The sequence below is a fragment of the Drosophila bipectinata genome, chromosome 3L (genome assembly GCF_030179905.1).
Source record: "Drosophila bipectinata strain 14024-0381.07 chromosome 3L, DbipHiC1v2, whole genome shotgun sequence".
NCBI classification, from domain to species: Eukaryota; Metazoa; Arthropoda; class Insecta; order Diptera; family Drosophilidae; genus Drosophila; species Drosophila bipectinata.
The window spans coordinates 10,423,471-10,435,729 of record NC_091738.1 but is presented as its reverse complement, the minus strand read 5'-3'; the positions used below and the strand labels follow the sequence as shown (position 1 = coordinate 10,435,729).

At 40.2% G+C, this 12,259-nt stretch overlaps 4 protein-coding genes and 1 long non-coding RNA gene across 6 annotated transcripts; 3 read left to right on the top strand and 2 right to left on the bottom strand.

The window, feature by feature from the left end:
• Positions 1 to 1,216: 1,216 nt before the first annotated feature.
• Positions 1,217 to 2,727, bottom strand: LOC138926286 (uncharacterized). 2 transcript variants are annotated; one of them, XR_011442757.1, is made up of 4 exons: positions 2,352 to 2,727; positions 2,130 to 2,294; positions 2,013 to 2,066; positions 1,217 to 1,321 (listed from the first exon to the last, which is right to left on the bottom strand). It is a non-coding gene; the product is annotated as an uncharacterized lncRNA (long non-coding RNA). The 2 variants fall into 2 exon arrangements; XR_011442756.1 differs by lacking the exon at positions 1,217 to 1,321 and having other exon boundaries at positions 1,808 to 2,066; positions 2,352 to 2,712.
• Positions 2,728 to 2,867: 140 nt separating this feature from the next.
• On the top strand, positions 2,868 to 5,562 carry Rabex-5 (Rabaptin-5-associated exchange factor for Rab5). The gene is made up of 4 exons (XM_017248578.3): positions 2,868 to 3,236; positions 3,298 to 3,507; positions 3,568 to 3,880; positions 3,952 to 5,562. The coding sequence occupies exons 1-4, from the start codon at positions 3,083 to 3,085 to the stop codon at positions 5,369 to 5,371; spliced, it is 2,097 nt and encodes a 698-aa protein (XP_017104067.2). The 5' UTR covers positions 2,868 to 3,082; the 3' UTR covers positions 5,372 to 5,562.
• A 755-nt stretch (positions 5,563 to 6,317) lies between these two features.
• scf (Calumenin scf) lies at positions 6,318 to 7,631 on the top strand. The gene is made up of 2 exons (XM_017248542.3): positions 6,318 to 6,869; positions 6,929 to 7,631. Exons 1-2 carry the CDS (start codon positions 6,395 to 6,397, stop codon positions 7,441 to 7,443), a joined length of 990 nt encoding a protein of 329 aa, XP_017104031.1. The 5' UTR covers positions 6,318 to 6,394; the 3' UTR covers positions 7,444 to 7,631.
• Positions 7,632 to 8,361: 730 nt separating this feature from the next.
• On the bottom strand, positions 8,362 to 10,260 carry Rac1 (ras-related protein Rac1). Its single transcript, XM_017248544.3, has one exon. It carries the CDS (start codon positions 9,913 to 9,915, stop codon positions 9,337 to 9,339), a length of 579 nt encoding a protein of 192 aa, XP_017104033.1. The 5' UTR covers positions 9,916 to 10,260; the 3' UTR covers positions 8,362 to 9,336.
• A 211-nt stretch (positions 10,261 to 10,471) lies between these two features.
• On the top strand, positions 10,472 to 12,257 carry Acat2 (Acetyl-CoA acetyltransferase 2). The gene is made up of 6 exons (XM_017248553.3): positions 10,472 to 10,626; positions 10,711 to 10,832; positions 10,913 to 11,025; positions 11,084 to 11,513; positions 11,578 to 11,763; positions 11,819 to 12,257. The coding sequence occupies exons 1-6, from the start codon at positions 10,584 to 10,586 to the stop codon at positions 12,101 to 12,103; spliced, it is 1,179 nt and encodes a 392-aa protein (XP_017104042.2). The 5' UTR covers positions 10,472 to 10,583; the 3' UTR covers positions 12,104 to 12,257.
• Positions 12,258 to 12,259: the final 2 nt, after the last annotated feature.

The following is a 12,259-nucleotide window of genomic DNA, read 5'->3' as shown; positions in this document are numbered from 1 at the left end:
CATACATAAGTAGTGTTAAATTCAAGTTCAAAACTATACACGAGACTATTTCGAAACACGTTGAATTGAAAAAAGGAAGTGAACGAAAACAAGAACGATCATGTTGAGTATACGTAACTATCGATAGTAGTTGAGCACGGAAATGGAAAGGTTGCATTTTGATGAAATTAGCGGTATAGTATTAGAAATTTTTAAGACTAATCAAAAGATCACAAATACGCAGAAGCGACAAAATGGTTTTTCCAAATCTTTTTACTGCTAGGAAAGTGAACAAATTTAGAAAAACTAGAAATAGAGTAGAGGTAGCGTTGAATTAGGCGAGTTGTTGGTAGCTGAGTGCATTTTTGGGGGGCGTCAATTAAGTTAAGAAATCGAAGGATCGCAGGATTTTTTGTGGCAGGTTTAGATTTTTCATTGGGATCAAGATGATGAAGCAATAGAGCAGATAGGGCAACTTTGCAAATTCGTAGTCTAGTCTTAGCTATTTATAACTCTGTGTTTTCCGAGCTTTTTCAAATTACTGTTGTGAACTAATAATGTTTGTAACCCTACCAGAAATTGAATTCTATCTATGTGTATAACCGTCCTATATGTAACGACTTTATAAACTTGCTATACTTGAGATATGTATAGCAAAATGTGTAACTGGTTTTAAAAATGTTTATGTGCATTAAGAATTTGGATGTGTATTGAAATGTTACCTAGGGCACTACGATTTTACTACTAAATGTATTCCTTCAAAATTGTGCAAAACTCCCATGAGTTTCAGTTTAAATGTTTTCTTTTCAATAAAATATGCTAAAATTCAATTTTAGTGGAACATAAATTAATACCAATATGTTTTATTTCGGAGCTTTTAAATTTGAAAGATTTAAAGTTACAATGTAAGTATTTTAATTATTGTTTTTAATAAAAAATAAATTGATCTAATGTTCTTTATAGTTTGAATACTCGGCCGAACCATTAACGACAAGTCTAAGAACTTTTTGGTGGTAAAAACTCAGTCGTAATCCATATTCCCCAGTTTCGATAGGAAAACGAACACGAAACTGATCCAAGTTCCACTCAAATTTATCGCAAAAAATCGTCGAATTTAGCTAAAGATTTTTTAAAAATTAGTATACTTCCTTTAAAAAATGTGTTGATATTTCATTACCCTAAAAGGACAGGTGTCATTTAAGGTAAGATATGGGCTCAAATATTGATAGGCAACGTTGAAAACAATGTGATTTCGTTTGCCTAAGAATTCACACAGATCTATAGATATATCATAGATAAAAGGACGCCATCCATTTGCCTTTTTTAATATTTCCAATCTAACCTGTTAAAAAAAAGGGAATTGTTTTAGAATAAATTTATTTTTCTACTTCAGTATCTTTACCATTACTTTTTCCGCATACATTATCTGTCTGTAAAGCACAGTAATGGCATTTCTATATCGATTTATAGCTTTTAATTTACAAACTGGAAATTCTCCGTAATCCTTATCATATACTGTACAAAAAACAAATTTGAACTTGCATTCAACGTGTCCTAAAAGAACCAGTAAAAGTATAGAGGCTATGACCACCTTCATGATTATTGGTAGACAGACTAAACTTAAAATGTACTTTTAAATAGCTTTTTAATTAAATGGTTCACTGAATTCTGCATTATCATTATACCCTCACAAAGAGTATTATAAATTATAATTAATACAGTTACACACGTGTACCACTAATCGGAGTTTGCTTATTCATTAGATTTGTATCTTTATTAGTTTGTTTAATTGGTACTTGGTTATTTTAAAAATAAAAGCTAAAATAAATTAAACCATTTAATGCTTCATGCTTTATTTAGAAACTTTTTTTAAATAGACACATAATTAAAACCAGTTCTCTATATTTTGATTAGAGCTAATGTTCTCTATAGTTGGAGTACTCAGCAGAGCCATTAATGGTAAATTTAAGAACTTTATGATAGAATAAACTCATTCGCATTCCATATTCACCAGTTTCGAAGGGAAAACGTACACGAAACTTATCCAAATCCCAAATTAAGTTGTCACAGAAAAGTGTTTCATTTGGCTAAAAAGAAATGTACATCTGAGCAATTTTTTAATCAGAAATGGTATTTAAAATTGAAACTACCTTGAGGGGGCATGAATAGTTTGTGTTTAAGTATGGTTTCAATAAAGAAAATGCAATATTCAATATTGGATTGTTTCGTTTCACCAAAAAATCGCACATGTCTACCGAAATATCATACAAAAAAGGACGCCATCCATTTGCTCTTTTCAATATTTCCACTCTCATCTGTTGCAAATAAACTTATTGCGTAATATTGTCATTTTTTTATTTTAATAACCTTACCAATACTTTGTCTACAACCGATACCTGTCTGTAGTGAACAGTAATTGAATTTACTTTTCTACTTATAGGCTTTAATTTACAAATCGGAAACACTCCATAGTCCTTGTCATACGAGGTACAGTAAAGAGTCTTGATTTTGCACTCGACTTGAACAAACAATATAAAAAGCACCAGAAAGTATAGAATTCTTGCCATGGTTGTTAACCATACTATATGACCAATTTTGAAATGGAGTAATAGGATGCCTTCCCATTTTATAAATAGCTGAAGTATGAAACGCTAGATTGACTTTAGTCTATTGATAATTGACGTATTAGATCATGATATCTGATTTTGCGCCTATTTTTGTGTTTAAATATGCATGTTTATTGAAAAATTACCTAATTTAAAGAGATTGATGTTTGGGATTTCCTGCCGTCATCCTAAAACTATTAAGTTACCTATAAAAATAGATATTTTAGGTCGCTTACATTTAAAATTAAAAGTATTTCTACAAAATAATATCAAAGTAACCGTTACAAATGTTTTAATTCAAATTTAAATACTTTGCATTACTGGTTCTTTGGCGTTAGGCCAAAAGTATCGTTATATTGCTTGCATGGCCTGGTCACACTAAACTTATCTGCGAATTGTTTTTCGCCCAAATTATCACCCGACAAAATTCTATAAACAAGAGGCACAAAGGCAGACAAGAGATAAGTGCCCGCAGACAGATCCGAATACTCAAGACAATGGCAACGGCAGCGCGACCCCCCTCCCTGCGACTGGGGCAGCAGGACCTGAAATGTCGCACTGGCTGCGGATTCTACGGAACTCCCCAGAATGACGGGCTCTGTTCGATGTGCTTCCGCGAGAAATTCAATGATAAGCAGCGGAAGTTGAAACGTAAGTCCCCTGGGTGTCAAACCCTTGATTCAAGCCTCAGTCATGAAATGGTATTTTGCAGTGAAGGAGCGTGAAGCGGGACTTACTCCTGGAGCTTCAACTTCGGGTGTTGCAGGCGGTTCCATAGAGCGGAGGTCGCCACAACATGGCCATGGACGAGTGGAGCAACCAAAAAAACAACCGGAAAGGGATTCAGAGAACTCTGGGACGCTGCAAAAGAAAAAGTTCACAGCTGTGTTGCAAAAAACCCTCCAGGCTGGAGCTCAAAAAAGTATAACAGTCAATAATGAAATCAAAATATAATAATGTTATTCAAAATATGATTTTCTAGTTACTCAACAGCGTGGCTATGTCCCAGATCCTACGGAGAATCAGTTTTTGCTACAGTTACGGCAGTTACGTATTCCTGACGATGGAAAACGAAAACTCAAGCTCGAAATCCAACGATTGGACGGCGATATTCGAAAATATATGAACGGACATGGCAGCAAAAACATTGATGAACTTTCGGATGCAGTGCAGAATGCCTACACCAAGGTTTCTGATATTGTCCACAACGATCCGAGCTTTGAGATTGCCACCAACGAAGACCGCGATAGTGCCATAGACTTCTTTGAGAAGGTTGTTATGACGCAGAACCATAAGTGAGTCATCTAGCTTGCAAGACACTAGTGTCAACAGCATTTATCTTTATGGCGGGAAACTCTTTTTACAGATTTCTCTTTAGTCCGTACTTCACTTCAGACGAGGACAGCGACGTTAAGGTTCAGAAGAGAATTCGACAGCTAAGCTGGATAACAGCCAAGCATTTGGACTGCAGCATCGACGAAGTAAACGCTGAGGCCAGGGATCTAGTTTACAATGCCATTTCAGAACTTGTTGGCATCGATTCGTTTTACTCCCCTCAAGAGAAGCTCCAGTGCACAGTACGCTGTTGCAGACACATCTTTGAGCTCCTCAAAAGAGCCACTGGTGGTCCAGCCAGTGCGGATGACTTCCTGCCCGCCTTGATTTTTGTGGTGCTGAAAGCCAATCCCGTGCGGCTCCATAGCAACATCAATTTTGTAACTCGCTTTACGAACGCATCGCGGGTGATGAGTGGCGAGGGTGGCTACTATTTCACCAACCTTTGCTCTGCCATTGCCTTCATCGAAAATTTGAACGGAGAGAGTCTGGGAATTAGTAGCGAGGAATTCGATGCCCTGATGTCAGGACAACAGTCGTATAGCACTCCTTGGGAAAGCGCTCTTTTGGCCTGCGAAAGCTTGCATTTGATTTCCGAAAACATGAAGCGCATGGAGGAGCTGCAGAAGAAAAACACTCTGATCAGTTCGGGATTAACTGCTTTCGAAAAGGAGCTCATTGAGTTCCAAAGAGAAGTGACCGAAAGAGTGGATACGGTTATTGCCAAGGCACCTCTCACACTGCTACCTATCAAGACACCGGCTTATCTCATCGGACAGGCAAGGGCCCAGCTTCAAACTGACCCCGACTCAGGACATTATCTGGAGAACGTTTTCAGCGAGTGTAACCTGGCATCCCAATCTATAATTGCTGGAGGTGATGCTTTAAAATCCACAATAGTTACCGAAGAGTCGGGTCTGTCGCTTAAGGACACTAGTATTGGGTCTATTGGTCGCTTGTCTCCCCTGCAGCAGAATGTTCAGCCTCCGGATCACCTATTCGCTTCCCCCATTTTCAATTATGGTGCTTTTGATGCCGTTTCAATGCTGGAAGAGCGTTCTTCTGAGGGAAATACCGATGTGGTCATGCTTGGAGCAGACTTTGAGGGAGGACTGACCAACATTAACTACGATTTCGATTTGTCAGATCAAAGTGGCGAGAACAGCACAGCGGATGAATCAAAGCTGAATCTCGACGAATTCGATCCTTTAGTCCAAAAAGCAAACCCCAAGAAACCACCAGCTGCTCTCCCAGATACAAGCCTGCTGGACAACACCATGGACAGTTTAATAGACAGCGAGGTGCCTGGAACATCGGTACTCCTTCCATCGCCATTGAAGCCCGAGGTGGCAAACTATCGGGGCTTTTCGAATTTTGATATTCCCAGCATCTCCTGCAATACGGGGGATTTCAGTTCCCTGGGCCATGATGGCGTCGAGCCACCAAAGTAATTGAGATTGGAAGAGGTCCGAAACCTCCGCCTGATGCCTCCCTGCACGTACAAGAATGTAAATAGCGATAAACCATATATTGTAGTTAGCCCAACGCTTTAATCCAATATATTGCACATATTTATTTGTATGATATTTAACTAGCTTTAAAGAAAGGACGTTTAATAAAAGCAAATTAAAATCGAAATAAATGTTTTAAAATTCAAAATTGCCAAGATAGCTGAGAGATATGTTAATGATAAAGATTGATTCCTATTGGGCAGAGGAAATCTTTCGGCTTCTGAGATATATAGCTTTTGAGATCTTTACATAGTACGCTTTAGAGGGATTTCCATTTTTATATCGACATTTTCAAGATAGTTTTCCAATGAATCACCAATTAAATAATGGTGGAGGATTATAGTTATCAGGGAGGATTAAAAAATTATATTTAGTAAGACAAAGAGTATATAATCTTTCATAGTATAAACGTATACTATCTTTCATACGTATAAACCTAATCTTTCAGATAACAAATATTTAGAAAATGACAAAATAATAAAATCACGAAAAACAATGAATTAGGAATTTTATAATCGGCTTACTTGAAAATTATATTTATTTAACTAAAAATTTAAAGAAAAATTTACTTAGCAAACACATACATTTTCAAGAAATATCTTCTTACCCGAATCAGCAATAAATATGCCGAATATTCTCATTAAAAATAAATCTTTAAGATGCATTTAAATTAATAAATAAAAACATATCTTATAGATAAATAAAATATTCTTAAATAATCTTTAAATTTAAACCTAATAATTAAAAAAAAAACTAATTTTAAAAACATCAGTCTATTCGATAGTTTTTGAAAATCCCGCTCGCCTTGAAGTTCAACTTTTGAACCTCCTGTCAGTTCATATTTTCCAGCCCTGCTGGAAGTCACCCGAGAATTCATTCGCCCACCCGAGTTTATGGTGGATGAGAGAGTCCCATTGTTTATTCTCAGTCTACCACTCGAACTGAACGGACGCCCACAGCGGAATGATGAAAACCGGAATGAAGACCGCAGCTGTGCTGCTACTTGTTGTGGCCGCGATAAATGGGGCGATTGCCTCCAGCATTCCCGGTGCCGATGAGCCCCATCCATTTGAGCACGACTCCCTGCACGGCAAACACTTTGATGGCGGGGAGCACAATGCCCAGTTCGATCATGAGGCCTTCCTGGGTCCGGATGAGTCCAAAAAGTTTGACAGCCTGACGCCGGAGGAGAGCAAGCGGCGCTTGGGAGTCATAGTGGATCGTATCGATGAGGACAAAGATGGCTTCATTACCCAGTCGGAGCTGAAGAACTGGATTTCCTACACCCAACGCCGGTACATCGATGAGGATGTTGGCCGGGTGTGGAGGCAGCACAACCCAGATAACAATGCCAGCATCAGTTGGGAAACATACCGGAAGACGGTTTATGGTTTCATGGATGACCTGGACCAGAATGAGCTCGAACAGGAGGAGAATGGTAAGTAAATACCTTCTTAAGGAAGAACTATTAGTCTAAATATATTTTTAAAATTCCAGGTGTTAGCTACAAGAGCCTGTTGAAGCGGGATCGTAATCGCTGGGCCGTGGCCGACCAGGATTTGGACGACAATCTGACCCGGGAGGAGTTCACCGCCTTTTTGCACCCCGAAGACCATCCCACCATGAAGAATGTGGTACTCAAAGAAACCATTGAAGACCTGGACAAGGACAAGGATGGCCAAATTTCCGTCGACGAGTATATCGGTGACATGTACCGGCCATCGGAAGAGGATGAGGAGGAACCGGAGTGGGTGGCCAACGAGCGTGAGGCCTTCACCAAGCACCGCGATCTGGACAACGACGGATATCTCAACGATGAGGAGGTGAAACAGTGGATTTCACCCAACGACTTTGATCACGCCGAAAGCGAGGCAAAGCACCTGATCTTCGAGGCCGATGTGGACCATGATGACCAGTTGACCAAGGATGAAATCCTCGACAAGTACGATGTCTTCGTCGGATCCCAGGCCACCGATTTTGGCGAAGCCCTTGCCCGCCACGACGAGTTCTAATTGAGCCTGGATAGAGACCCCGCTCTATCCTGAGATTAAGATTGATCCTATGAATCTCCCACTTCGCATGCCAAATAATTTGTAAAATTTCCTTAGATCGTAAGAGATGATTGAAAAGTGCATTATAAACGGACTTAAATGCAGGGCTTTTATGGTCATTCTGTGACACCCTCGACTAATTGATTTGATATGATTTGTTTAATTGAAAGGCGTCCACGTCAGCTCTTTGAACATCAATGGCCACGTCACTGGAGTAGGCATATGTATGCATATATACACACACATGCCGACACTTGACCCCTTCCGCCAGATACGGGGCATATGCCTGTGTAACATATAAACATAAATGATTTTCGCTGTAGTCCGATTCATTTCCAGCTGCGAGAACATTCCGAGATCCACACACTAACAGCCAGAACTGAAAATGAGAGCAACTAAACTGAAAGAAATTTAGTTTTTTAGAGTATTTATATATATTTTCAATATAAACTATTTTGTTCAGTGTAGAATAGGAAATGAGAGGCCCGAGGGAATCGGTTACTTTTTTTTTGTCAGGCTGATTTGATTATTTTCGGTTCTCGACTTTCGCCGAGATAAGCAAATAATACGTTCTTGGACGTTGATAATTCCATACCTCTATATGTCTACAGTGAACCCTCCTCGGGAGTGATGTCAGCCATTGACATTTCTCGAAGCAGATAAACTATTTACAGAATCCACAAGCCCATATGGGGAACGGAAAAACAAATACTGCCTTTAGAGATTCAGATAAACCATGGATGGATGGAACCAAAACAAGTTTTTAGTTCTTTTCCATTGGTATGAATGTTTATAAATATTTTACGACAGAATGTTATGGGGGGAAAGGTCAAAGCTTTGTATTAAAATCTCTATTAATCCCTATTAATTAAAAGTATCTAAATTTTCAGTATGCTTTATTAATTTCCATTGAAATAGACACATTTATATAATTATCTTGGTTTCGTTCTTATTTTTGTTGCTGTTGGTTTTGTCTTGAATATCTGTTTTAAAATACAAAGTATTCAAAGTTGCTCAGTTTGATGCCTTTAATTTCAGTACATAGTATACGAAGGACTTTTCATCTTATACATACTTGTGTATATATATATATTTATATATATTGATAGTTCCTGGATCTAGCAAAAGTTTAAAAAGTCGTACCTGCTCGCCGTCTTTACGATATCCGCTCGATCAAGCTCCTACATCCAACAACATCTAAATACAATTATGTAATAATGTAAGTGTAATTGCAATGGAACGTTTACTTTACTGACTCAATATCCTGATCCCCGCCAGAGGATCTACAATCAACAGGCGACATCTATGCTTTATGCTCTTTATGCGGCTATTCTCTCTCTATCTCTCAACTTTCCTCATACATTTTTTTTTAAGTTTTAATTTTTTTGTTGGATTTTTTCTTGTTTGTTTCTTTTTTTTGGTTTTACCTCAGTTTTACAACATTAATTTTAATTACAAAATGTTATTAAATAATACAAAATACAGTTAGAGTTTACAGTTATAGATCTCCCATTGGGCTTTCCATTTTACCTAGAAACATAGCGCGACAACTTTTAGTTCAAATTAATGCACATGGAAACAAAATCGGATTATGAATTATAGAACACATGAAACGAACTCGGAAACGAAAGGATAAAGCAAGAGTTTTAAATGGATGGATTGTAAAAAAAATCCACCTGAAATTAGTGGCAAAATGTAACAAAGAAACTACGAATCAGCTCGGATCGGATCGGATCGGAATGACTCGGATCCCGGATCTGATCGTCTGGCCAACGCTTAGGTTACATAATTGTTTATCGTTAATAATATTACGTTTAATTAGAATCCAGCGGGAGGATCTGCTTTTTATCTCTTTTAGAGCAGGGTGCACTTGCGCTTGGACTTGGGCTGTAGAACGGGGCACAAAACTGATCGAATGGCCTCATCAAATACCGTCTTCAGTCCCTTCTGCGTCAACGCCGAGCACTCCAAATACTTCACTGCCCCGATTTCCTTGGCCATGGCCAAGCCCTGGGGATAAGTGATGGGTGCCAGCTTCTTGTCCCGCAGCTTTTCAATAGTGTTCTTGTCGTCGCGCAAATCCAGCTTGGTGCCCACCAGGATGATCGGTGTGCTGGGACAGTGATGACGCACCTCCGGATACCACTTGGCGCGTACGTTCTCAAACGAGGCCGGGTTGACCAGCGAGAAGCAGATAAGGAAGACATCCGTTTGGGGATACGACAGCGGGCGCAATCGATCGTAATCCTCCTGACCGGCTGTATCCCAAAGACCCAAATTGATGGGCTTAGCGTCGACCATCACGTTGGCCGAGTAGTTGTCAAAGACGGTGGGTATGTACTCGCCCGGAAAGGCATTGGTCGTGTAGCTGATGAGCAGGCATGTCTTTCCCACGGCTCCGTCACCCACAACGACGCACTTGATCGCCTGCATGGTGTTTGCCTAGTTTTTAGTGATAGAGTGGAGTGCTTTGTGTGTGAGATTGGTGATTGTGCGGTAGCGACGGTGCGGAGGGTGGTGCGGGTGCTGCCTTTTGCTGGCTGGTTGGCAGTAGTCGGTACTTTTTGGGCGGAGCGGTGTCCTCTTGTTATTCCTGACGAACCCGAGCGCTATCCAAGTGCCTTAATGTCTTCGCGACGCCTGCAGATCGAGCCTTACGCTCAGGCCACTTTTATTCGCGTTTTGTGCGTTAAATTCCACGATTTTTTCAGCAAAAATGTCAATTTTCTGTGTACTGACTTTGCTCTAGGGTTGTTGATTGACTTTTTAGTGTGGCCAAAGATTGTTGATATCTTACTCTGTACCACCTTTAGCAAATATCGATATCCATAGTTATTATTTAAAATTAATCAAAATTATATGAATATAGACTTTATTTGTATTTAAAAAAATAATAATTAAAAATTATAAAAGTTCTATAATTTTTAAAGAAATTGAAAAGAAGTCATAAATATTTTGGATATCATCGATTGATATTGATAATGTTTTCCCCCCACACCTGGTCACACTCCTGGCGACCAATAACAATTTCGAAAATTAGAATTTAGCTGGCCATTAAGAAAGTCATAACCCTGCGCACATCTGTCCATTGACCAGCCATCATGTCTGACGTGTATATCGTGTCCGCTGCCCGAACACCCATAGGTCAATATTTTATCACCTAGTTCTGCACGAAAGATATCCGAACTTCAATCGGAAACTTTCTCTTTCTGTTTGTCCAATCAACAGGTAGCTTCAATGGATCGCTTTCTAAATTAAAAGCCTCCGATCTTGGCAGTGTTGTGATACAGGAGGTGCTACGCAGGGCCAATGTGACTGGCCAGCAGGTCAGCGAGGTGATCTTGGGCCAGGTGGGTTTTCAATTTTCATAACAATTGGTGCAACTTTAGAATACTTACCAATCTTATTTTGTTATGTAAATCTTTGCCAGGCGCTCAATGCGGGTCAGGGTCAGAATCCCGCTCGGCAAGCTTCGCTCAAGGCGGGTCTGCCCATCCAGGTTCCAGCTTATGGAATAAATATGCTCTGTGGTTCCGGCTTGAAGTGGGTTTTTAGTAACTGCTCAAGGAAATCTTAATAACCTCCTCCTTCTCATGTTTAGAACTGTTGCATTGGGTTACCAGGCCATTAGATCCGGCGATGCCTCCATTGTGGTGGCTGGTGGTCAGGAGAGTATGTCGCTTGCTCCCCACGTCATGCTCTTAAGGCAGGGCGTCAAAATGGGCCCTGGTACGCTTGTGGACTCCATGATCCACGACGGTCTGACAGATGCAATGGAGAACATCCACATGGGCATCACTGCAGAGAACCTGGCAGAGCAATACAACATCAGTCGGGAGGAACAGGATGCTTATGCTGTAAAGTCCCAAAACCGAGCGGAAGAGGCGCAGAAAAATGGTTTCTTTGACAAGGAGATTGTTCCTGTGGAAATAAAGGATCGCAAGGGCACTCAAATATTCAACAAGGATGAGTACATTAAGCCCGGAAGCACCGTTGAGGGTATCCAGAAGCTGAGAGCAGCTTTTAAAGAGGTGTGTTCTATTTAATACTTTGAAATCGTGAAGCCTATTAACCCACTTTCTTTTGTTTATTTAGGGAGGCTCGATTACCGCCGCCAATGCGTCTGGTGTCAACGATTCAGCAGCTGCTGTGCTGCTCGCTTCGGCCGAGGAGGTGGCTAAGAATGGTCTCAAACCACTGGCTAAGATTGTAGGCTGGACGCAGAGTGGCATAGAACCCAAGGTTATGGGTCTTGGACCAGTTACAGCTGTGGAAGCATTGGTATTTAATCATTATCATGGAAATATCAAAAAATTAAATATTATTCTTGTTGAAGCTCACCAAAATTGGCTGGAAACGGGAGGAAGTGGATCTGTACGAGCTCAATGAAGCCTTCGCCGCCCAATCCCTGGCTGTCCTCCATGATCTGAAACTAGACGCCAGCAAAGTAAACGTAAACGGCGGCGCCATTGCCTTGGGCCATCCCATTGGAGCATCTGGTGCTCGAGTCCTGGTCACTCTGCTCTACGCCTTGGAACGAACCGGTGGTCGTCGTGGAATCGCCTCGTTGTGCATTGGCGGGGGCATGGGAATCGCCCTGGCTGTAGAGCGGATCGTCTAATTACCTCACATTGTCATTCAGTCTATTTATTGCCTTTTCCTGTTTCTCACTTAAGTGTAAAGTTGCAATTTTTGTATTCCAAGTACTTATAGGCAGAAATCCAAGTCACAAAGTCTACTCAATAAAACATTATTTTGCAAATCGTTAAATGAAATA